This window comes from Rhododendron vialii, chromosome 3a (genome assembly GCF_030253575.1).
Source record: "Rhododendron vialii isolate Sample 1 chromosome 3a, ASM3025357v1".
Lineage (NCBI taxonomy): Eukaryota > Viridiplantae > Streptophyta > Magnoliopsida > Ericales > Ericaceae > Rhododendron > Rhododendron vialii.
In genome coordinates, this window is record NC_080559.1 from 33053365 (window position 1) to 33078728 (window position 25364).

Here is a 25364-nt window from a genome sequence, read left to right on the forward strand (position 1 = left end):
ATCTCATCTCTCATGCCAAATTTAACACGTGTTGTCAAATATTTTCTTTTGTTATTGTACTTTCCAAAACTTTAGATTAAAGTGAAAATATGCTTAAATAAGAAATTTGGCATAATGGTTGGAGTCGATATTTTAGAGTTGCCAAATTCTAACATTTTAAATTACCACATAAGCCTACTGAGTTTCCACAATTGAGTAAATTGCATTTTCCGTATTTTGCATTTAATTCTTACAATGGAAAGCATCACGAGCTTGACGATTGATTTTCACATTTTCTTTTTCAAATAGTGCACTCTATTTCTTGTTTTTTAGGAATACTTTTATATTTTATATGTGTAAACTTCACACTAAAAGACAAGAAGTAAAATACATTAATAATAAAAAAAAAGGAGTGTAAAATAATTTTCCTAATATTTGAAACATTAAAAAATAGACAAGGCATAGCTTTTACAGTAGAAGGAAGAAAATGACACTGTTGTGTTGCAGCAGTGCGCCGTGGATCCCAGCTGTGAAATTTTTTAAGCAAGGTGCCGTTTGAGAAGTGGGGCCCATGCTTTCTGTATTTCAAAAAAATATTTCTGTTGGATTTGAAATTTATTGAGAGGGCATGCGCATGCACAGTGAAGCGAGAACCTCTATATTTCCGTTTGAGTGTTTGACTAAAAAAAAGAAAGAAGCGAGAACCTCTCTCTGGTTTTTTTTTTTTTTTTAATGTTTTTTCTTGAAACTACAACTCTGAATCTTCAAATTTATATCAGTTCTTTCCCCTTGTCTCTTCACCATTTCTAGATTCCATTCTTCTTCTTCTCCTCCTTCTTCTTCTTCTTCTTCTTCCACACTCTTTTCAACTCCCTTTTTCACTTTAGCACAAAAATCTTTGTGAATCTTGCAATTTATAGGTGCCCTGTAGCTAAAGGGCTACTGTAGAAGCTCAATTTAGAGAGAGAGAGAGAGAGAGAGAGAGAGAGAGAGAGAGATGATGAGTGCTTCAAAGTTCATAAAATGTGTTACAGTTGGAGATGGAGCTGTTGGGAAGACTTGCATGCTTATTTGTTATACCAGCAACAAGTTCCCCACTGTGAGTTACTCAAAACCCAATGCTTTTGTCCCTACTGGAGTATTTAATTTCTGTTAATGATTTCTTTGCATGAAGTTTTTATACTTGGTGTAGCTGCCGATCATAGATCGATGTGAACATTACAAATCTTTGAATAAAATGGTTTTTGTTTTTAATTAATGGTGGTTTTGTCAAGGAACGCGACTAGGGCCGGATTGTCTTGGGTTCCTCGGATTTTTCGAATTTTCAACCTCAAATTAGGTCTTCAACAGATAAAATTTGATGGGTTGTTTTTGCACATTCTCATGCCTTCTTAGGTTGGATGTGTGACTAAGAACTATCAGCTTATTTCCTGAATCTCTGCCTGCATTTTTCACCTGTGAGTTTTGGTGTTTTTCTACATAATATCAGTGTATCTAGGTTTATCTGGGATTTTCCAATCCCCCAGAAAATTTGGTTTTTCCATCCCATAATTAACTATGTAGATAGGGTTTGCACTTCAATTTTTCACTCTCATGGGTAGTGACTAGTGAGTAGCTTCTTCTTAGGTTGAATCTGTGCTTAAGAACTTTATATATGGATTTATTTCTTGAATGTATTGTGTGTCACTCCAGAGCATTGAAAACTCTCTCTCTCTCTCTCTCTCTCTCTCTCTCTCTCTCTCTCACATTTTGTGCTTGACATGGCAGGACTATGTACCAACGGTATTTGACAATTTCAGTGCTAATGTGGCTGTGGATGGGAGCATTGTCAACTTGGGACTATGGGACACTGCAGGTATCTTTTTCAACTATTTAGTTACTGTAATCACTTATTGGGGATTTGAAATTAGGGTTTCTACTATCACTGCTTCAATTTCTGACTATGGATTTCTCTCTGTAAATTCAAAAGGTCAGGAAGATTATAGCAGGTTGAGGCCACTGAGTTACAGAGGGGCAGATATATTTGTGTTGGCTTTCTCTTTAATCAGCAGGGCAAGCTATGAAAATGTTCTCAAGAAGGTGGTTCTCATCTTCTACTTGTTATGATTTCCCTATTTTCATGTTGTTCTGCTTCCTTCTTGACAGTCTTGTTACATAGAATTAGAAACTCACCTGACTTTTGCATTTCAGTACAAGGATACATCTGTGAGGTTTTTTTTTTCCGGTAATTTACTTTTCATTGAAAGAAAATGACCAACACAAGATCTGAAGCAAAAACCAAACAAATCCTTCGGACCAAGTCAGAACCCACAACAAGAAAAGCCAACAAGGAAAGCCGAAAACCAGGGAATACAATCAGCAAAGCCACCTAGCTATTTTACACACAGAATATAATGGAAGAGATGTTTCAGTAGAGGCATACTAGTCTATTTTTGCACCAGACATGTTTTTAACATGTCTCCATGAACTAATACAAGCACGTGGATCATTTACAGTTTTAGAAATAAACTCCATGGAACTTAGGCTGAGCTGTAGGAATATCCTTCTTTTCCCCTCACACCATATGTCGTAGATGACTGCAGCCAATGAAAGCTCCACGATTAAGCTCCCGAAGTCATGATTTCTTCTGTGAACAAAGGGCCCAACCTGCTTCACTCAGTAGATTTAGAGCAGCCCTGCCAATATCATCTTTTTCAAGAAAATGATCCCCAACGATTGCAGTGTAGGGATGAGCAAAGAACAAATGGCTGCGACTTTCCTGGGCATGCAACAGAAAACACACACATCATGAGTACAGATCCTCCAAGTGAAGAGCCTATCTTTGGTGGACAAATGACCTAAGATGGCCATCCATTCTAAAATAGCCTATCTAGGTACATGGTGAGGAAACCATACAGTTTTACACCAGGGAATTAGGGGAGCTTTGGCTTTTAAATCATGCCAAGCTGACTCAGAAGAAAAAGCACCATTTACTTGCAAATCCACTTTACTTGAGTCTTTACAAGGAGAGTGGTAGGAGTGTGAGCCATAATCTCTTGAATAGCTGGATTCTGGCCCTTGGCCCATTTCCATCTTCCATGATCTGTGACAGATGTAAATTTGGCTCTCAATGACCTGCCCATATTGCAAACAGTACTCTACCCAGAGGGTGCCAATTGTCTAGCCACAGAAAGGTGTCCCTATGGTCCAGGATGCATAGCTAGGAGTGTTCATAGTCCACAAACAATGACTTATGAATCCATTTCAGCCAAAGGGTATCAGCCTTTTGACAAACAACCCATAAATATCTGATCATGGAAGCTAAAACCTAGGCCTCCTTCCTCATTAGGCTTACAAATGGACGCCAATTTTACCTTGGCCCTTACAAAAAAGAGGCCCTTAAAAGTATTCTCAATTCTACGTAATACTCTGAGGAATGACAAAGAGCTCCAAAATACTTGAATACTAAACAACACAGCTTTGATAGGCTGGGCTCTACCTCCAAATGATCGGAGTTTACTTGTCCATGACTGAATTCTCGGCAAAGACAATGGAACTCTTTTGTAAGTTAGGCTCGAGACCAACATATGTTTATGGATGTCACTGAGGAGATCTTTTACTAGTTGAAAGGTTTGACAATCAGCCCCATAGAGGACGAACAGGTCATCAGCAAATACGAGGTGGCTGATATTGAGTTCCTTTCACTTTGGATGATAAGTAAATACCACATGCCTAACTCTGAACTTGAACATAGCAGTAAGGGCTTCCATGACTAGGAGGATTAGGTCTGGAGATAAGAGTATCCCCTGCCTCAAGCTCCTCTTCCCAGGGAAATAACCCTCCAATTCTCCACTGATCTCCACAGAGAATATGACCTTTGTGACACACCCTTGTTCTAATCAATGAAAGGTGTAGCGAATTCCACGACTTACAAACAAAAATTTCCAAGCGAGTCATGTGCTTTCATCAAGCTTCATAGCACACCTTAGAGTTCCTCCATTCTTATGATATTTGGTAACCATTTCCTGCCGAGGAGAATGTTATCCATTATTGACATTCCCTTCACAAAGGCTGATTGGAAAGGGTAATGAGAAAAGGCAGAATAGGCTGCATTCAGTTGACTAAAATTTTGCTAACAACTTCAAAGGACACATTGCAACATGCTATATAGGCCTGTAATCTCTTATAGTGGAAGGGGAATATGTTTTGGGAATAAGAGAAATAGCTGTAGAATTTGTTTTGGGCATATAATCCCGTATTTGCTTTGCACTTGATTAGATAATACTTAAGAGTGGCTCTCCAAGTTTCACCTTGTGTAGAGGTTGGGGTTTGAAAAATGACTACAAACAAGAAAAATAGGAGTGGAAAAAATCGATCATTTTCATCTAGTAGAGACTAGAGAGCCTTTAGTATAATCTGCTTGTAACTATGGTTTTTGGCTTTCTAATTTTTTTTCAGTGGATGCCGGAACTTCGACGATTTGCACCTGATGTTCCCATTGTTCTCGTTGGGACAAAGTTAGGTATGTAAGGAAATGACATACTTCATACATGCAATTTGATGCTGCATAGTCGTTCTTTCGAAATCTCCAGATATTGTGGTTTTAACGGTATGAAATAATTAGCATCAGATAAATCTTTGTTTTCCCTGTTCAGATCTTCGGGAAGACAGAGGATATCTAGCTGATCACATGGGTTCTAATATCATAACATCTGCTCAGGTATGCATCGATAGACCATAACTTTAATGTGTTCAATTTATTGAAGTTGAATTATTAGTCTATCACGAAATATAACTAGACAAAACTATTTAGGGCGAGGAGCTGAGGAAACAAATTGGTGCTGCAGCTTATGTAGAATGCAGCTCGAAGACTCAACAGGTAGAGCTGGTATTGATTATCATTTAGTAACAAATACATAAGTATATGTTTCATTGGATATTGCTAAAAAATGAGTAGACTACGTCTTCTTCCACTTTATCATGCAAAATACTATGTTATCCCACAAGCTAGATTAAAGTATGAAAACGAATGATATCTTTTTGCCAAGCAAACCTACCATTCATTTAGAGGTTTGGAGTCCAACCGAGTCCGTTCAACTTAGCAAATGATAACAGGTTGTGACGGTACTAACAAATGCATACTGACTTGTCTTCTGGTCATCCACCAGAATGTCAAAGCTGTTTTTGATACTGCAATCAAGGTTGTGCTTCAACCTCCGAGGAGGAAGGAAATACCGAGGAAGAAAACGCAGAGGAACTCCGGCTGCTCATCAATTGTGTAAGTACTTGCCTTACATTGGAACTATTAACAGTTGAAGTATCGTAAGCTCTGCATTTCTTTATATTGTCTCTCTTCATGAGTTTTACAATCTACAGTTGCTAATCGCTAGTCACACAACGTGTTAACGCTTAATTTTCTCTACTGTTTGTTTCTTTCCTTTTTAACAGCAGGGGTATGGTGTGTGGCGGTTGCGTTGCTTAGGGCTTTCTGGCATAACAAACTTCCATTGTCGCAGAATTGAGTCTTGCTAATGCTTTTGGTGGACATGTTAGAGCCCTCGCGACATCAATTCACCCATCTGTGTGCATGTGCTTGTGTGTTTGTAGTTTAGGCGCTACTATATTCTGCGACGATTCTAGTGTGTATTTACCTGTGATGATTCTCATTCTACCGAAGTATTTATCTTCATTCTATCGTGTGCTAAATCATGTTTTTGATTTATGGTCGTGCATGTTTATATCACCAGGCGTTTTTTTGTTTTTGTTAACAGCACTTTTGAGCTCGCATTCAACCTCCACAGAATTCCAACACAAAAAGTTTCTTCTTGGAACCCTAATCCAAGCAAATTGAAATCTGACATCACCAGTAAATACATCTAATTGTTCATCCGAATGGACACGCCGAATTTATTACGCATTGCCATTCGATTGGTACATCATCATCTTTGTCAACAATTCAAAAAAATCTTCCTCCATTTTAACTTCCGTAGAACAATATCTGTATCGGCAATTTTTTTTTCCAAGTCTCTTTGGGAACATCCGATGAGATTGGAACGATACAGAGCAATTTTCCCGAGAAAACATAACAGATACAGGGACATTACCTAGAAAAAATAAGACTCTAGAATTGAGTAGTTGATAAACCGAAACACGAGCAGAGCTTCTAGGACACCCAAAAGAGCACCAGCAATAACATCACACACGAAATGCCGACCGAGTAAGACCCTAGAAATCGACGTCGCAGCCGCCCACGAACACGCAACCAAAACAACCAAATTAACCGCCGCGCCATCGTCAATACCCACTGAATCAATTAGCTTATCGACGTATTCCACTCGGGAAAGCCTCAGTTGAGCGATGGCATCGCGAATCGTGGCCGAGGAGAGGGAGAGGAAGGCGGCGACGAAGCAAACCCTAGAGGAGTGGCCGCTGGGGAAGGACCAGTGGTCGACGGCGAAAGACAGGAACATGTCCTTGTTGTAGACGGGGCGGGGGCGGCGGACGAAGTGCTTGGTGAGGCCGACGAGGAGGAGGTCGAGGACGGCGCCGATGAGGAGGGAGGAGAGGAGGGAGGCGGTGGCGGTGGCGGTGGAGAGGGGGGAGAGGAGGAGGGAGATGGCGAGGGGGAAGAAGAGGCGGCCGTCGCCGGAGATTTCTAGGGTTTTGAGGAGAGAGCGGGGGAGGAAGGGTTGGGCGGTGGAGTGCAGGTGGAGGGAGACGGATTTGTCGATGTCGATCAGGCGGTTGAGGATTGACAGCGGCGGCGGTTTAGATCCCATCGGTTTTACTGTATATCACGAGTTTCTCTCTCCGTTTACCGGTATCCGTCCAACAGTTGGAGTGAGGAAGCAATCATGCTGTAGTCATTTTATGTGTTTATTTCCATGTAAAAATAATACTCCATCCGCATTTGTTGGTCTCCGTTTCAGATCGGATTTTTAATTGATTATTTTTTCTCAATAAAAATATATTTTATATTTAATATAAATTTTATTTAATAAATCTTAATTTATTTTAATTATGTGTTTTGAGATCAACGGTTTGAATTTTGAACATAAAGAATAATAATGAACTGCATTTCAGCTCCATGAGAAGTAAACCACTTTCGTTGGTAAATGTATACTTAGAAGGAGCATACCATCGCGAGAGTAAAGGTTTATGGCCCTTTGATCAAACTTTTTTCAGAGTTTTTACACAAACTTTTTTGTTGTTTTTTTTTTAAAATTTTCACTTGATTTTGAAAATTTTACATCATATTTCATTTCCATGAGAAGATTCGGTAAAGTAAAAAAATGTAGATCAAATTTAAAAGAGTTCATGTAATTATCTTTTTGAATCTTCTTTGTAATCTTGATCATGTTTTTAAAACTCGTTAAATTTTCAAATCAACTTAAATAACTACTTACCCATTCAACTCAACTCTTGTATCAGCCATAGGCCCAAAATGATACCATATCTTCCAAGGGATGCGGCCCCGTTCCAGAAACCTTCTTAAAAAATAAGCAGCTTATTTCACATTTTCAAACTCAAAAATGTAGAGACCCGTAAATTCATTTTATAATTTTATTGTTTTATAAATGGAAAAGTGATGGATTAATGCGAATATTGTAGTTGGGGGTCAAAGTGTAAGGAGTTGAAAGTTATGGGTGCTAGTGTAATTTGTGCATGTGTGTGCCGTGTATATGCCTGGGAAATTTTTTTTCCCTTTTCACTTTTTTTTTCTCATCTCTCTCCCAACTCTCTCTCGGCTCTCTCCCTCTCTCTTGCCCTCTCACCAAATTTCACTCCAATAACCCAAAACCCACTCAACACAACCTTCAAACATTCATCCTCTACGCGTATTGTGGTCCGTATTTCACCGGTTGGAGCTCGGTGGAGTCGTATCGCTCTCGGTTTCGATTTTCGGAAGCTAGGGCTTGAAATTCTTGTGGGTTTCGTTCTTCGGCCTCGAGGTAGGGATTCTACCTCTCAATATATGTAATAGAAGTGCTCTCCTTGCTTGAAATCGTGTCTATTGTTGTTGTTGTTGTTGTGGTTGGATTTCTTGAAATCTGCAGAAAATCTGCTCGAACACCCATTTGTATCGATACTGCTCTTCTCAGTATCGATACAGGAATCTCTGGAACGGCTTAGGTTACTGTCGTATCGATACTGATTAAATCAGTATCGATACAATCGGTCTCTGGAAGTTTTTAAGGCCTGTTGTATAGATACTGAAATTCATAGTATCTATACTTCAATGCCTTAAGGCTAAGTTTTGTTTCTTGTTCCGACTCCATTGTCTTGACCCCCGATCGCTTCTAACTTGTTCCAAACGTCACCAAATCACTCCATAACACTATCGATCATACTCGTTGAGTTCGTTGAGTATCTTTGCAACCCTCGCCCCTTGTTTGGTATAATTGGACGTTGATTTCCATACGGACTTTGATTAAATTGAAATGACACGTTATGTGAGTAAGAGATTTTTGGACACTTATCGACACAACGAGAACATTTGGGGCCCATCGACGGGTGGGTGCCTGGCAGGGGATATCAGGGTCCCATAATTAGCCTGGCAGGAGCTTATGCTCATAATGATCACTCAAGGCCTAACCTTCTCGGTGGGCGCTTGGCAGGGGATATCGGGGTCCCATAATTAGCCCGGCAGGAGCTTCGGCTCATGACACTTAACGTGAAGCGATATTGGACACATGGAGAGTGAAACGGTTAAAGATTGAGGTGTATACCAAATTTCATACTGAGTTTGTCGGATTGTTAAGCCTCGGTTATTGCCTATTGTGTGGTCTGTATCTCGTTCTTCCTTGTGATCATCCTTGCATTTCTCTTGCATATAATGTTAGCGTAGAATTTCCTACTGGGCTAGTGTAGCTCAAGCCTATTATCATTTTCAGGTACTAATACAGGACAATAGCGTGCATGCTTGGAATGCTTGGATGTGATCATTATTTTGAAAGCTATCGATTGAGGAGTTACTTAGGCATCTTTGTAAATCTCTTTGAAGATGTATTTGTAACTTTATAGTAAATCTTTTGACTATGGAATATTGTAACCTTTAACTCTTGAATATTCAGTACTTGCGTTAATTTGGGCCTCGGAGCCAAAGATGTAATATTTTGGGAACGCTACTTCATTTTGGTTATCGTACAAATTATGGCGAGATTTTATTTATGGAAATCATTTATATTTATGTTAAAAATCGAGGGTGTGACAAAAAATAATATAAATGAAAAATAATTTTTTAATTTTTTTTGCATCGTATAAAAGATCTCAATGAGATGTTTCAAACAAGATCCATATTGCATATTTTTACTTTTCAACAAGCTCATAATTTTTGAGCTTGAAATTGCCTTCTTAAAAAATAAGAGCTTTTTTCCTGTTCTGGAACAGGGCCGAACTCCTCTTCAATTCCTTCGAGGGACTGAACCGTTTAATTAGGCCGTTTGTAATTCCTTTTCGAGTGCACTTTAGTACTCCCCCTTCCTCCTAGTTTCTTACGAAATTATGTGTAATTTTAAAGCTTAATAATTAGGTACTTACCGAACGATTTTTTTTTTTTGCAACATAGATCATATTTGATAGATTTCGATGAGATATTTTTAACGATGCAAAAACGGTCAAAATTTTGTTTTAGTAAATATATTATTTTTTAAGTTAAAAAATTACACATTAATTTATGAGGACCAACTTTGTGGGGGCGGGCAGGAGTAATTAAAATCATTCATTGTTTATATTTTGAAGAGAATTCAAAAAACACTAAAAATCATCTTAATCGGATACCCCATTTAAAATGTTCATGGTACACATTAATGTGGTAAAAAATATTTTATAAAATCTGAGACAATCAGGTCTCGTTCGGCTAAATAAGTCAACTGGATTATTTTTTTATCCTTATTCAATTTTTTTTTTCGTATTTGTTAGTTTTTCTTCATTTTTTGAATATTCAAAAAAAATTAAATTTCGATCATAATTTTTTATTGCTTATTTGGCCGAATGGGGCCTGAATTGCCATCCTTTTTTTTTTTGCAACTTTGGATATTTTGCAAAAACCTACTAAACGGCACCGTATTCAACATGTCGACTTGGCGTAATAGAGTGACGAACCGTCACGAACGGTTAAAATTAGCCGGCACTTTTCAAGGTGAAATTACTATTTCCGCCCGTCCACTCTATTGCTAGGGTTTTCATATCCAGAGTCACGGCGAAAAAGAGATTCCAGAGAGAAGAGAGAGAATGGGGTCGCGAGATAAGGATCACACGACGCCGCATCAGCCTCTGTTGAGCAGCCTGGTGGTGCGGGCGACCGATAGCGGCGGCGGAGGAGCAGCCGGCGGTAGCGATTACGAGCCCGGCGAGGTCCGCCGCTCGGATCGATTCTCCGATAACCCTGGTTTGTTTTGTTTTACATCATTTTTTTTTCCTTTAAATTCCTTCGGTCTGCATCTGAATTCCTTCCGTTCCGCAGCTGTGGTTTTTTCGCATCTTAGAATTTTCGTCAATCCTAAATTTTCAATTCATATGATTGGTAGATTCGTTGTTGCTTATGTGTCTGTATATTCACACACAACTCATGCAAATACAATTAGATGTATGTATTTTAACATCATCGTAATGAGGGAAACGGACTGAAGTATATTGTGTTTTCTAGCTGATTCTTTTGTGTTGGAATTCGATGTTTCCATTTGTTCATACTCATTTTCAAGGAAGTTGTCTAGGTCGTTTGGTCGAATTGTTGATACGCTTGTGCAGACATACACTCATGTGCAAATTTCAATCATCTTATGGTTTCTTGTTATGCATTACGGTTATTTATCTAATGGCCTTGAAATTGGCCTTTGTGATTATCATAGTAGAGTTTGGATACAGATTGATTCTTAGCAATTAGACCGTGATCCCGGATACTATTCTATGCAACAAAAACACTTCGTTGAAGGTCACGTACGGGTGTCGGACACTTATTGGGCACGCGTGACTGACACTTAAATCCAAAGTGTCCTACTTTCTTAATGTTTTTTGTTTGGATGCTCCAGAGACACTCTAAAAAATTCTCCAAACACTATGGGGACACTCGCAAAATAAGTCGGGGGTGGTAAACTTGATAGTAGACTCTAATTAGGACTTAGGGAGTCTTATTTTCTACGTGACAGATGATGTTTTATTGATTACAAAGACATGCAAGTGATGAAATGCTTTTTGTCGAAATACTTTTGTGAATGATTTAATGATAAATCACAACTAGAGCTTTATATTTGTATTTTTATTCATATAGTATTGTAATTTTTTTTTGTTTAAACGTGTCTCCCAACACGTCATGTCCTCCAATTTTTTAAAATTTACATGTCGGGGTTGTGTCGCACGTCCATGCAGTGCTACATAGCTTATAGTTCACCTTATCGGATAAAGTAATATTGAGTAAGAACTTTGTTCCCTTTCCTAGGTAGGAATTTCCATGTTCAAATTCCTCATGGAATATTCGTTTCCATTGTATTCGAGATGGCCGACCATGAAATGTTGGTCTCAAACCACTAAACAATTTCCCCAAATCTAGTAGCAAAGGAAGGTCTTTGGCTAGGAGGGGCAATATTAAGGCAAGGAGTTATTGTCTAGGCATTGAATTTCAGCTTCTTTTTCTTTTCTTTTTTTACTTTCTAGTGACATCTTTGCAATCTGTTTGAGTTGTACATCTAGATTTTAGCATATAATGTTTTTTTATCTACACGTTCTAGTAACATACGTGGGTTTATATAACCCCTTCATTATTCGTTGTGTTCGCGCTGTTGAGCATGTGGTTCTACTGCCGCTTGTGAGGTTTTGAATTATGAACATAATTTGCTGTTGTGTTTTACAGCTTTTATTGTTGCCTGATGCAAGAACTTGGGTCTTGAGGAAGGCTTGTTGGTGTGAGTGCTGGTCTTGGAAATGGTTTGGGGGATTTAATTTTGGGTTTCGATGGGTAAACTGTGGAAAATAAACTGTGGTGATCGCGTACGTAGTGACTAGTGAGGGTGTGCAATACCACTTGGAATTAGTGTGTGCCTCTCGCTTCCTTCCAAGCTATAGTGGAGGGTTTTCTGTTTGGAAATCTTCTGGAATTGGTGAGTTTGATACGTGGTTTGGGTTGATCGGGCTTTTAGTTTGCCTGCCTGCCATCAGGGAAATGTTATGAGGATCATATTTGATGGACGGGTTGGAAAATGGGTTGGATATCGATCATATTTTGTCGGGTAATTGCAGGGGAAGTGTTCAAGTATGGTATCCTCATCCGTAATTGCATTAAGTTACACAAGCCCACACTGAATTTACCATTAGTTGGAAATTTCAGTAATAGTGCTCTGTGCATCCGGATCCGCTTGAACAGAAGCTGGAATTGTGTACCAGAAGAGACTTGCTGGTGGAGATAGTGGTATTTGGTTCTGGGGCTGTGGGTTTCACTAATTTATGGGGATGCCTGGTTTTGGTTCAACAAGTAGTGGTGGTTTGTATGGCATTTTGCTTTCAAGATTTTAATACGAGGTTGATTGGGTGGTTTGATTTTTAACCTCTACGTTTTGTTTCTTTGGATGATTAAGTAGGCCTCAATGGGGTGCTAAGAAGTTTTAGGTGCAATCTTCTGTTTTTTAGTGTTACTAAGGTAGATGCATGACCATATTTGAAGTTTGATCCTTCTATTGTGTGCTCTTTTGTTATTTCTTGTTTTTTCGTTCAATTCGTGGAAAATTGTTAATAAAACTTTCTTTGGAACTGTATGGCCTTCAAATGATAATGTATACGGGTTTCCTTTGTCTTTATAATTGTGTCGTTGTCCTTTTAAGTGGATCTCCACTAACGAAAAGAACGAGGGTTGAGGAATATATTTGCGAGGTTGGATTTGCTAGTGTGGATTCGTCAACCATTTCATTGATGTGGTCTTGTGCCCAATATGGCTTGAGTGGAGTTGGAAAGGTAATATTGGGATGTTAACTTGGATCTGTTATTGCAGAAGGCTGAGGTTTGTTCCAAGTGAAGTGGATAAAATTGTAGGGGTGAGATTTTTTATTAGCAATCTGGTTGGGCTTTTGGTTGTTTGTTCTTGGTGCTCCAATCTGCATGCACTCTTCGGCAGAAGTTTTGGGATGAAACATGCTGGATTGTGTTATCGGTATCGTGTTGTATTTGTTGCTGATCAATGCACTTAAAGTTCCGCGGTTAGTAGATATGGGTAAATTTGTCGTCTTCATAATTACAAGGTAACTCAGTAGGGGTCTTGGTTGCTCTAGAATCAAGTAATGATGCTGGGTTGAGTTTTCTATATACTTTAAGCAAAAGTAAAATTTAAATGTATTACGGTGCTGAGATAGATGGATGTGGCTCATAAACTTAGGGCTGCTTGGCTTCTTGAGAATCTTGTCACATCACATGGTGAGCATGGACAACAGTGGCTTAGCTTTTTCATTCCTCCAGTTATACGTACTGGTAACTTGGGTTATATGCTTGAAGAATGACAGTAAGGGCTGTTCCCTTGGGTGATCTTTATAGTGTGTTGGACTTTAGTGTGTTTCCTTGGGTGATCTTTGGAGACCACCGCGGGTGCTGGTACCTCTGTTTAAGCGGATTAATTTTGTCTTGGCATTTTCAGGGTTCATTCCCCGTTGGATATAACATCGTAATATTTGTTTTCCTGATTTGGCGAGGGGTTTGCTCATCTCTGGACATCACTGGGTTTTTCTTTCAGGGTATAGAATTCGTGCAGGTTCTGGTTCTCCTGTGCGCCGCAGGAATGCAGATCACCGCTACAGTCCGGATTTTGATCGTCGGGTGGGCCTACCACGTGGTCGTGGATTTGGTGGTGGGAGATCTCCTGGTAGATATCGAGACTATTCGCCCCCTTATGGCCGTGGAAGAGGACGTGGCGGCAGGTTTTCAGATAGAGGATTTGATGGGCCTGGATTTGGTCCTGGACCATTCAGAAATGATGGGGTACCTCGAAATAATCCTAATGTACGTCCAAGAGAAGGAGATTGGATGTGCCCTGACCCCGCGTAAGTCCACTATTTTTATCCCAGTTGTGCTAATTTGTTGATATATTCATGCATTTATGTTGGCGAAGTTAGGCAATAACAATATTTATCTACTTCTCAAAACGGTTTTATTCGTCTTCTGTTTGCATTTGTAAAGTTAGTTTGTCACTTCTACCCTTAACTCTATAAGGCTTATTGGATTCTATTCTAACCCCTTTTGATACTGGAAGGTTAGGACTGCGAAATGAGCTCAGCTATTTACTATTGTATATGTCTTGAATGATAAGTTGGAGACACATCTTATGCTGAATTTTGTTTTTCTTTGATGAATAAAGAGTTTTTGTATAAAAAAAGGTGTGAAGGGGGACACCATCCTTGAACAATAGGGAGGTAGACAAAAAAATGGAAAGAAAAGCCTTAAAATCAAGTCTCTTCATTTGTAGCCGAAGCTGCCCCCAAGTCCTTCCACTAACCTTGCCAGCCTGCTGGCAGCATCTCTAATATGTCCAAAGACAAATTTTCAGTTTCAACCACGTGACCTTCAAATGCTTATTTACCATGTGCTCAAGACAAACACATTTTTGTAGACACTCAAGACAAACACATTTTTGTAGACATGCTTGCTTATGAAATTTGGATTAGGTAAACTTCAACTTATGCTCCTGCTTCAGTTTTGCCCTTGCGTACTTCCTCGACTGCCGATCAGAAATTGGCTCTTTGGATTATGTGTTCTGGTTTACTTGTTATTAATAGTTGGCAGATGGTTGAGGGAAATTGTATGGTAAGTTTAGTAGTTCAGTTTAATGTTGATTTTGCGAGGTAATGAAGGAAAAATTTCAGCAGCATAGCACTCATTATATAGACAGGTATGCCCGCACAATATAACCCGTGGATGCTGTGTCTGCTTTTGTCCATGTTTCCATTTATGACTTTTATGCATGCAATTTGTTTGGTTCCTGTCAACACGAGTGGTTGCTTTGCACGTTAAGGCATGTTTCTGACTCAGTCGGTGAGGAAAAAGGTAAGGTAACCATGAGAACAAGTGTAAGCTTCATTCTCAACAAACATACACAGTTATTTCATTTTCACTTAGTGTGCTATGGTAATTGATTTATGTCAGATTCTACAATTGACCGTGGAGGCTTGTTACTTTTCCTTTCGCTCATGGCTTGTGTGATAGTTTCTTGTTTCAGGACCTGGATCACTTGTTTTTACCCTGTGCTTTTTAAGTTTGAAGAAGTTTGGTGTACGTTGTACTACCATTTTTGTTTTTAACAAAGCTACGGTGGCCGCAGTTTGCACCATTTTTCAGTACCATCTAATGTGGCAAACTCATAATGGTTGGTATAATGGACTCAAACAGATACCGTTAATGTCCAACCGCTAGGAGTATGCTGCATGTGATGAGAAACAAAACATGGTGTGAAATTGTGGTCACGATGATATTTACGCTTTGATTATATTTAGTTGAACAGTTTTCACTTGCGCCCGTTTTTTTCCGTCACCAAGAAAGAGAAGGTTTTTCTTTGTTTGATTATCTGACTTTGTGTTTTATGATTTCTCAGATGTAACAACTTGAACTTTGCACGGCGAGACCATTGTAACAACTGCAAGAGGCATCGTTTTGCGCCACCACGGAGGGGATATCTTGGTCCCCCTCCTCCCCTTCGACGATTCCCTGGACCTCCTCTGGTGAATCGCTCTCCTCCTGGCAGGGCGATGAACGGCGGCTTCAGGTCCCCACCTCGTGGATGGGCCAGAGATAGTCCAAGAGAGTTTGGGGCTGGTGTTGGTCCCCCACCTCTTCCAAGGTACGAAGGTAGATTTCCTGATGACCACATGCGGAGAGATCGGCTGGACTACCCACCAGAAGATCATAGAGGAGAGAGGAGCAAGTTTGATAGACCATTGCCGCCACTGGATTTGGGAAACAGGGACCGTGGAAGTGGACGGGATCACTTCTTCAGCGATAGAAAAGGGTATGAGAGGCGCCCGCTATCTCCTCCATTGCTGCCACCATCCCTGCGGAGCCCGCCACTGCCACCGTCACTGCCTCTGCCACCTCGTGGACGATGGGAACGTGATGTGAGAGAAAGGAGCCGGTCTCCGATTAGGGGTGGGCCGCCACCACCTAAAGACTATCGTCGTGATATGTACGCCGAACGTGGACGAGATGAACGTGGTATGGGACGAGATCGGATCGATGATGTGTATTAATTTGTGTTGTGTTGTTGACCCCGAAGATGGTTTTTGGTTCTAGTAGTTTTGTTTGGATATATAACTATAGACATGTTCAGATGAATTTCGAAAACACCTTCGTAATGTTGTGAAACTTAGAACAGTAGGGGTAATTACAGTTTCCTTTTGCTGGTGATTTGAGCGGTATTGAACCGGTCTCTTGGACGTGAAATACCTGTTTCTCTTGCCGCCTCGATCAATTCTGCTTCATTCTGTCTTCTTGGTGCAAAAAACTGAACTTGCAGACAGGGGACTTCCCATTGCTCTCGGTTTAGCCATCTGGGAATTCACTCAGTGATATTGGGGTGGAAGCTAAGGTCTCCATGCGTATTACAGGCACGAAAGAGTATGTTTAGTCCTGTCGAGAGACTATAGCGACTTGAACTCAAAGCTGCCAAGCATTTGTGCGGGAACTGTAAACCCTTTCACCATTTATCAGTCAATTTGTATCTATGCGATTAACTGATGTGTGAAATGAAAGAAAAGTTTAAGATGGAAAGGGAAACCATTACCTCCTACTTATAAATTGTAATGCATGGGAATTTAAATGAAATGTGCTATCTGCTGTAACTAGTGTGTGTGAGTTGGAGCAATGAGAACTACTACTCCTTCCGTCCTTTTTAAGTGTCTTGCTTCGTAATTCCAACTTATTAAAAAGACATCATCATTATACCTCTTATATTAACTTTTCCTTCACTTTCCTTACTTACCCATCATTATCACACTCTTACTCACTAATTTTTCAAAATGGAATATACTTTTAAGAACAAAATAGATAATGCACAAATTTTTATCCACTAACTTTACAAAATGTACACTTATTAAGGAATAGTCAAAAATGGAATACTGGACTCTAAATAAGAAACGGAGAGAGTAATTTTTTGGAGGGAAATTATATGAGGAATGACGATTTAATAATACCAGTATAGATCTTGTGATAAGCAGAAAACTCCAAACACAGTAGCAACTTCTTTTGCCAAGACGGGTCCAATATGTTCTGGCGACTGAATTGATACATAAAATCATATTTTGGGCAAATAAGACCCCAAATAAAATATGCTCTTGATTTGGGGTGGTTGGGGGTGATATTACCGACTCTCCACAAAAAAATTAACATTGGTAAGTATTCCATATTAAGCGGTACATCCTCTTCAAAAAAAAAAAAAAATTAAGCGGTACATATTTCCTATGGAGCGATAAAAATTACAGTGTAGTGGTAAGTATTCTACGGAGTACTTACCACGACAATGAAATAGTTACCACTTCATATAAAATACTTATTAATGTATTTGAAATACTCTACATCATCAAAATATTTTGGTGTACCATAGGAAAATTCCTCTAGTTAAATGTTTGGCAACACAGTATAAAATGTTTGGCTTCTATGGATTTAAACATGTGACATCATGAAAGACAAGCTCGCCTTTTATTAACTTTGGGATTTTAGGGTATTTTTTGTCTATGATACAGTATGAGCGGAATATCAAATCTGTCCGTCCATTCTTCCCCTCGCATTACCAATAAAGAATATGATCCGTACATCGAACAACTAACCCTACGGCCTACACCACACGGAGTCAACTAGACTCCTATAGCGCCAATTCCTGGTACTCCTTTCTTTAAAGTATTTCTCCATTCACGAAGCAGAATCCCATGAAAACGCATTCGCCGCCGGAGAAAACACCCCTTACGCTACGAACCTCAATATTAGTGCTACGAACCTCAATATTAGTTCAACGTGAAAATACGGTTTTGTTTTTTAAGATTGGCTTAGGAGCTATGAGATCGCAAGTGGTGTGAGCTGAGCACTTCAATACTATCTTGTTTAAAAACGAAAATTCTACGTGATTAAGCGGACACAAAAAATTGAGAACGTTATGGTGAATGGTTGGTAGTACTATGTGCACAACAAATTTCATTAAAAGGTACATAAAAGATGTTTTGGCTTAAGCCGGAATGTTGGATTAATTAATTTTTTTTTTTTTTGTCTTTTTCAACTTTTTTTTATTTTTTTTATTTTTATGTTTGTTAGTTTTGGATCAATTTCTTCTTGATTATTAGTTCAACCAACAAAATGAATCAGAAAAATATAAAAAAGAATGAACCAAACTAATTTTATTTCGGATAAATACAAATAATCTAAAAAAATCCGTTTTGAATTATTTTCATTTTTAGTGAAAACTTTTTAAATTTTAATTATAATATTTTTTTTTTTGAATATGAATTTTAATTAAGCCAAAACGGACATAAGTGGGGTCTAATGATCGTACGGTCAGTCAATGACCCTCGACGTCCCAATGAATAACACCCGTCGGATCCCACCTTCGAGTGAGCGCCGCATGATGGGTATCCCCACCCACACGAATCACACCGTCTAATATTTGCAAAATTGAAATTTCAAAAGCTCGAGAGGGAGGAGGAGCGAGAGACCAAAGAAAGAAAGCCCATTTTGCTCCTCTCTCTCTCTCTCTCTCTCTCTCCCTTTCGTACCCTTCCTTTCGATTTCTCTCTCTACAGTACATCCATCCCATCTCTCTCTCCTCCCCGCCGATACACGCTCGCGCATTCGTACGCGCGTTTTCTAATCGAAGGTTTCGTTTGATTCGGGCCAATCCAACATTGGTACGATTTCCTCGCGAATCTCAGCTGCAAAACGACAGAGTTTCGGGGGTTTTGAATTTTGTTAGTTGTTGAATTTGAGGGGATTCGAGGAATTCGTGTGTTTTTGGGACGGATTTTAATGAATTTGAGTGTTTTCGAGTGATTGTGCTGGTGGCTGGTGCTCAGTGGATTTTGAGTTTGTTTGGAGGTGATGGAGAGAGGGGGTGAAGGAGGGGATAATTTCCCTCCGAAAAAGGCTCAGGCGGATACGACGACGCCGTCGGATTTGCCGGCGAAGAGGCAGCTGGATTTTGGCGGTGCATCGGCGGCGGCTTTGGTGGTGTTGCCGGAGCACCCTCAGCAACCGGTGGCGGCTCAGCCGCTGGTGCAGCCGCCGCCTCAGCCGCAGCCTCAGCCTCAGCCTCAGCCGCAGCTACTGTCGGTGCCTCCGATTATGCAGTCGCAGTCGCCTCTTCCGTCAATACGACCTATGTAAGTTCACCGGTGAAGTTTCAATTCTTTAGAGCCCTTTGGATGGAGTGATTTCTTGAGAAAAGAAAGGAAAGGGTCGTAGTTTCTTAAGAAATTACTCATTTGGATTAAACATTTTGGTGAGAAATGGAGAGAAAAGTATAAAAATGAAATGTTTTGATTGGCCCTTCCCCTTCTCACAAAAATGGCGAGATTTGAAGAGAAAGGGCTCCCGTTTCTATTCTTCTCCTTTCTCACCATCCAAAGGGGGTGAAAAGAAATATTTTCATCGATTATATTAGTTTGTCAGGTTAATTTTGAAGAACTCTTTTGGCCCCCGCAAGTCGCTTGGGTGAAAAAAATCTTCAAATTCCTATATACATGTGGAAACCCCCCTTAAATCTAAGGTTATTAACATCTTTTTGGTCATACATATAAAATATAAAACTAAATGGAGACTTCACGTGTACACACAATCTCGTCTCTTTTTAGACCTAGCAAGTAGCCATGCACAGTTATAGAATTTACTTTTTGTTATTAATATAGAAATAGATGTGGTTCAGGCCCCCGTTATATACAATTTACATATCTTGTGTCCGCCACTGGTCTTGGAAATTGTAGGGGAGAAAGGAAAGGCTAAATTGACATGGAATGGTGTAGTATAAAGAGAGATGATTTCTTTTAAAGCCACTAGTTGATTAGATAGCCCTTGACAGGGGCATAATGGCGAAAAGGGGTTTATGTTTCCAACCAGCCCGATTGTTTGGGATAAAAGGCTTAGTTTTGTTTGGTTTAGGTTTGGTCATGGAAGTTGCAGATTCCAAATTTTGTGAATGGTTCAAGAGTTTCTGATGTTCCGGTTTTCTCTCTGTCAAAAATTGGCTATTTAGTTGGGGTAGTCATCATAAGTAGAACTCTAGTTTTGAGATTTTGAAATGTAGTTGGGAAAAACTTGAAAATGTACAATCTTCTGGTTGTTTTTAACTTTTAACAAAGGAGGGCTATTTCATATTTGGAAAGTGATCTGTCCGAATTAGAATAGTGTGTGGACTATTTTACCAGAAAGTCCGAGATATGGATCTATGGCCCCAACACCCTATTTAGTTTATCTGCATAAGATCAAGCATTAGTGTGCATTTCCCTTTTTCCAGATGATGGGAGGTTTAAGGTGTCTCCTTTAGAATAACGTGAGCATTTTATAGTCTTTAGGATCTCACAGAAATCAAGGACGAAATTTCATGAGTTGGTTTGCACAATTATTGACCATTTATGCTAGTTGATTTGTATACTTTTCATTTTTTACATCAGAAATTTGTTACTAGGAACTCAAAGCAGTTGGGTTTGTTTATTTGTTCCTTGGAGATTGGAAAGAGTGTATTATTTAGGAAGTTTCATTCTGCTAATCACTGAGTTTAGCTTGGCTCAGTGGCAAGGTTGGCTCCATTATGACGTAGGAATCATGGGTTTACACAAACAGCCTCTCAGCATATTGGGGTATTTAATATTGTCTTACAAGAAAATGAGACGCAAGAAGTAAATTCTTCTTTTGTTTTCTCCCACTTGCCTTCTAATTGTCAGATAATAATACCCTATGATTCCAAATGCTTATGTATATTGTTTCCTTCTGCATTAACGTATTTTCATCAGAACTTCCTTTTTTTGTGGGTGAGTTATAGTACCATGTGTATGCACGTGTAATTCAGCAATGTAATGTTTTATGCAAGCCTTAGAAGCTCAAATATCTGTGCATTATGCTGATGATATGACATTTCTCTTTCTTTCAGAAAACCGGAGTCCCCTAAAACGCTTGCAAGAAAAAATGTTGAAGCAAAAGACGGTACTCCGAAGAAGCAAAAACAGTGCAACTGCAAACATTCAAAATGCTTGAAGTTGTAAGTGCATGTCTTTTTATGCAGATTTAGTCAGATGAAAGATTTCATTGGAGAGCTAACATGTTTCATATATTGTCTGATACTTTTAGACTATGGTTCTCGTATAGCTGTTTTGGCACCACATTTAATGGTGGCATCTTGTTTTTTACAAGTTGGGCACAAAGTGACCATAATTTGAGAAACTTGTTTGGATATTAATGAATGTCATCTGTTTATTTAATCCCCTAGTGCGGGTTGCCTACTATGAAGTCTAAATCCCAAATTGGATGAGTACAAAAGTAACGTGTAGTATGTAAGCATGAGGGCACCTTCTCTTCAACTCTAGCTTTTGGGGTGAGTTCTATACCAGCCCATGTAACATCATATCAGAGCCGAGGACCAGGGATTGGTAGGGTGTCTGTTGCTTATCTGCATGCAGCAGTTGTTGTCAAGTGAGCACGGTGCCCTAAGAGAGGACGTGAAACGAAATCTCACAACTGCACAATGCTTGGGGTCGGATGAAATGTTAGGTATATAAGTTTTGAGGCTTCAATAGCTAACTTTTGTGGTTGAGTTCTATCCAAAATTAGGAGCACTTACTCCATAGTCCATACAGTTAGCTCCGAACAATCAAGAAGGCTAGTCCATATGCTTTTAAGCCTTTGAAGAAAATAAGACTCATCTTCTAGACATATACAATGATAAAGCTTTATGATTGTGGAGTCACTGATTTTCTTGTTTTCTGATCACTGGACATTTTCAATGTTGAGTTGCTTTAGTTAGTTTTCTAAGGAGCAGAATGGCTTTAAATCTCGCTACATATTGGTCAGGTATTGTGAGTGCTTTGCATCTGGCATCTACTGTGATGGGTGCAACTGTGTGAATTGTCATAATAATGTGGAAAATGAGGCTGCCAGGCGAGAAGCTGTTGAAGCTACCTTAGAGCGTAATCCAAATGCATTCAGGCCAAAAATTGCCAGCAGTCCGCATGGCAGTAGGGATATCAAGGTATGTATGCATGAAATGTTTACATCTGTTACTTTCTGAAATTGCATTTGCATATCTTGCCGTTATGCTATTTTGTTATTGTTGATTTTGTTAGTGATTCTTGAGGAGCTTTCTTTAACATCTATTGAACTATAAAATTTTCTAGGATTTACCTTTATTGTTTCATTGCAGAGTTAGCAATATTTTTACTTGTCATTAAACCTATTGGTAGATATTATGCTCTCCTTGGACTACTAATGACATGCATGTATCCTTACAAAATGTAGGAGGAGGTTGGGGAAGTTTTGGTGTTGGTAAAGCACAACAAGGGATGCCATTGCAAAAAATCAGGGTGTCTCAAAAAATATTGCGAGTGCTTCCAAGCCAATATTCTATGCTCCGAAAACTGTAAGTGCATTGACTGCAAAAATTTTGAAGGCAGTGAAGAGAGGCAAGCTCTCTTTCACGGAGACCATGCCAACAACCTGGCATATATCCAGCAGGCAGCAAATGCTGCCATCACTGGTGCTATTGGTTCCTCCGGCTATGGTTCCCCTCCAGTATCCAGAAAAAGGAAAGGTCAAGATCTCTTATTTGGGCCAACAGCCAAAGATCCATCTGTTCACAGGCTTGCGCAATTCCAGCAGGTTAGCTATTTATTTGTGTCCATTAAGGATGAGCTCTGGAATGGGTCTTTGAAGAAAAAACATAGAAGAGCTATAAATCATTGTTAGAATCTATTTTTCACATTTTATCTTCTCAGCTTAGTTGTTTTGTACATGAGTAAACATAATCGAGTAAAAAACACAATATCTGGCTCCTGTTTTCTGGGAACAACTGCACCTAATCAGTGCAGCAAAAAACAGACAATTTACTTAATTTTGCTGTCATGAGTCTCTTTTTTGTGGGTTAGTGTTAAGTGTTCTCTCAGATTTTTGGGCCTGTAAAAATTGCCCAATAGTTCACCGTATCCATATTATGCTTTTCAGGTAAACTGTCTAAATGCTTCTGCTCACTCTCCTTCATTGGCTTCCCCTCCCGTTGCGCCTGTTGGAAACAGTGCATCGTTGGGCCCTTCGAAATCTACATACAGGTAACTATTCTTACCCTTCATGGAGATGTTACTTAAGAACTTGTTTACAGAACTAACTCGGATATCATGGTTTAAGGTCGCTCTTAGCAGACATCATCCAACCACAGGACTTGAAGGAGCTTTGTTCCGTTTTGGTGGTGTTTTCAGAAGAAGTCGCCAAGACTCTAACAGGTATATGTGGATATTTATACACAGAAGTAGAAATGAGGGCTTATAAGAATTGTGGTGCATGACTGAAGTCACTGAACAGTATGTTTTGATCATTTTCTTTTTCTTTTTCTGAAGAAATGCATGTCCTTTCGACAATAAGTGAAGGATGTGCATTCATAATGTCATGAATATACGTATGTTGTATCTGATTATTGTCTTGACAATTGCATTTTTGTCCCAAAAATTTACCCCTCCAGCGTTGTTAAGGAAAAATTATGTCCGCCAGGGAAACGTTTGGGAATACTCATCCTAAGTAAGATAAACCAAGTGTAACTGGATAAACTAATGTTGATATTTTAATCTTTTTTGGCTTAATGTATGTTTACATCGTTCATAAAAAATGGAACCTTTTCGGTTAGTTCAACAAAAAAATGCGTCGTTTAATTTAATGGCTTCAATAATTTTGTATATTAATATTTCCAGACCAAAAAAATGCAATGGAGAGGCAGGCGGAAGATCGGATACAAATCCAGAAGGATTCCGAAATTGAGAAAGCTGTAGCTGATGATTGCTCAAGCGGAAACCGTGTTGAGAAAATTAGCCCTAGTGAGTCCACTTCAGATGGTGCAGATGTATCGACAGGGAGGCCAATGTCTCCCAGAACTCAGGCATTGTGGTGTGACGAACAAGATACATTTATGGCTGCTGCTTCTCCGAAAGGGTTAATGGGCAGTGATCCTAACACATCTTCACATTTGCCGCACGGGAAAGGCAAGACAGAAGTTTATGTGGAGCAAGAGAGGGTAATTTTGACAAAGTTTCGAGATTGTCTTAACCGGCTTATCACTTTTGGAGAAATAAAAGGAGGTACTGTTCTATCTGTGCTCAGTCGTAATTCAAAATTTGAAACAGGTTCTCTCTCTCCTCAGTCCTAATACAAATTCTGGAAAAGAGGTGATGGGGTATTTAAGATGAGTATGACAAGCTAGAACTGCCCTTGAAAAGAGAGAACTATCATTTGCTACCAAATTCTTTCCGTTGGCCTGCTAATAAATGCCAAAAAAGGAAAATCAGAATGGTACAATCCCTTTGTGGAAAGAAAGGAATGCTAGAAAGTGAGGTGAGAGCGAAAAGGGGAAAGAAAGTTTATTGACTAAGATGAAAAGTATTCAAGAAAAGTTTGAAGATTTATGCTATTTGCCTAAACTAACCTTACTCGTCTGACAACCCCCACAACCCAGTAGTCCCTAAAGCTTAAGTTCTCTTCAATCTCTCTGGGATGAATGTTTGTCAATTAAGTTTTGGGGATACAATAGGAAGGTAGTTCAGCAGATTGTTAGACGTACGACTGTGATTTGATTGATTACTGAATCTCTCTAGAGTGTTGTGTTTTACAGAAACAAAGTATTCTCCATTGGCCAGAACCGATCCAGGAGTTCTAAAAGACCCATTAAGCAATGGCACTGCAAATGCCGGAACAGAAACAAGGAATCAACAGGAACCATTCAACAACGGTGTTGCGAAAATTGCTCTTCCACCAATGCCCATGGCATCACAAGTAATTACTTCACCAACAATTGATTCAAAGAATGACCCGCTTTCGAATATCCCATTCCCCGCAAAAATGGGGAGCTAAAATTGGCCCGGTGATTGGGAGATGTAAAAAGGTTTAGGAGAGAGAAGATTCAACCGCAGGTACGATGCTCTCAGTCTCTGTAACTTGAGGCCATTGTTGGCGTTTTATTGATGCAGCAGCAGCAAGGGTGTAGCGGCTGATACGTTTCTTTTACTGTCCATTAGCTTTTTATTTATGTAGATTTTCAGTTATCTATTGTTACCATCTTAGCTTGTATCACTAGCATCTAGGGTACCTTTATCCAATTACATTACTGACAAACAAAGAGCAGTTTTCTAATATCTATGGTCTTATAACTTAGAATTACCTATCCAATAAAGATATAAGTATTTCATATCTGAATTTCCTCGTCTTATTTTGGA

At 39.4% G+C, this 25364-nt stretch overlaps 4 protein-coding genes across 4 annotated transcripts; 3 read left to right on the forward strand and 1 right to left on the reverse strand.

The window, feature by feature from the left end:
• The first annotated feature begins 627 nt into the window (after positions 1–627).
• LOC131320149 (rac-like GTP-binding protein ARAC7) lies at positions 628–5701 on the forward strand. The gene is made up of 8 exons (XM_058350744.1): positions 628–1078; positions 1747–1834; positions 1949–2058; positions 4417–4480; positions 4614–4678; positions 4772–4837; positions 5127–5236; positions 5407–5701. Exons 1-8 carry the CDS (start codon positions 977–979, stop codon positions 5438–5440), a joined length of 639 nt encoding a protein of 212 aa, XP_058206727.1. The 5' UTR covers positions 628–976; the 3' UTR covers positions 5441–5701.
• Positions 5702–5838: 137 nt separating this feature from the next.
• Positions 5839–6737, reverse strand: LOC131320147 (probable lipid phosphate phosphatase beta). Its single transcript, XM_058350743.1, has one exon. The coding sequence runs from the start codon at positions 6735–6737 to the stop codon at positions 6063–6065; it is 675 nt and encodes a 224-aa protein (XP_058206726.1). The 3' UTR covers positions 5839–6062.
• A 3375-nt stretch (positions 6738–10112) lies between these two features.
• Positions 10113–16365, forward strand: LOC131320150 (transcription initiation factor TFIID subunit 15b). Its single transcript, XM_058350745.1, has 3 exons — positions 10113–10348; positions 13670–13976; positions 15521–16365. The coding sequence occupies exons 1-3, from the start codon at positions 10192–10194 to the stop codon at positions 16170–16172; spliced, it is 1116 nt and encodes a 371-aa protein (XP_058206728.1). The 5' UTR covers positions 10113–10191; the 3' UTR covers positions 16173–16365.
• A 2175-nt stretch (positions 16366–18540) lies between these two features.
• LOC131320151 (protein tesmin/TSO1-like CXC 5) lies at positions 18541–25344 on the forward strand. Its single transcript, XM_058350746.1, has 8 exons — positions 18541–19286; positions 21050–21157; positions 21967–22144; positions 22411–22770; positions 23113–23216; positions 23293–23387; positions 23850–24233; positions 24764–25344. Exons 1-8 carry the CDS (start codon positions 19006–19008, stop codon positions 25000–25002), a joined length of 1749 nt encoding a protein of 582 aa, XP_058206729.1. The 5' UTR covers positions 18541–19005; the 3' UTR covers positions 25003–25344.
• Positions 25345–25364: the final 20 nt, after the last annotated feature.

Bases quoted from the DNA above. Each gene is read 5' to 3' on its own strand.
- LOC131320149 (XM_058350744.1), top strand. From the start codon at position 977: ATGATGAGTGCTTCAAAGTTCATAAAATGTGTTACAGTTGGAGATGGA. The intron at 1,835-1,948 runs GTATCTTTTTCA...TAAATTCAAAAG, and splicing joins GGGACTATGGGACACTGCAG to GTCAGGAAGATTATAGCAGG. The intron at 5,237-5,406 runs GTAAGTACTTGC...CCTTTTTAACAG, and splicing joins TCCGGCTGCTCATCAATTGT to CAGGGGTATGGTGTGTGGCG.
- LOC131320147 (XM_058350743.1), bottom strand. From the start codon at position 6,737: ATGGGATCTAAACCGCCGCCGCTGTCAATCCTCAACCGCCTGATCGAC.
- LOC131320150 (XM_058350745.1), top strand. From the start codon at position 10,192: ATGGGGTCGCGAGATAAGGATCACACGACGCCGCATCAGCCTCTGTTG. The intron at 10,349-13,669 runs GTTTGTTTTGTT...TTTTTCTTTCAG, and splicing joins TCGATTCTCCGATAACCCTG to GGTATAGAATTCGTGCAGGT. The intron at 13,977-15,520 runs GTAAGTCCACTA...ATGATTTCTCAG, and splicing joins TGGATGTGCCCTGACCCCGC to ATGTAACAACTTGAACTTTG.
- LOC131320151 (XM_058350746.1), top strand. From the start codon at position 19,006: ATGGAGAGAGGGGGTGAAGGAGGGGATAATTTCCCTCCGAAAAAGGCT. The intron at 23,217-23,292 runs GTAACTATTCTT...TCATGGTTTAAG, and splicing joins CCTTCGAAATCTACATACAG to GTCGCTCTTAGCAGACATCA. The intron at 23,388-23,849 runs GTATATGTGGAT...TAATATTTCCAG, and splicing joins AGTCGCCAAGACTCTAACAG to ACCAAAAAAATGCAATGGAG.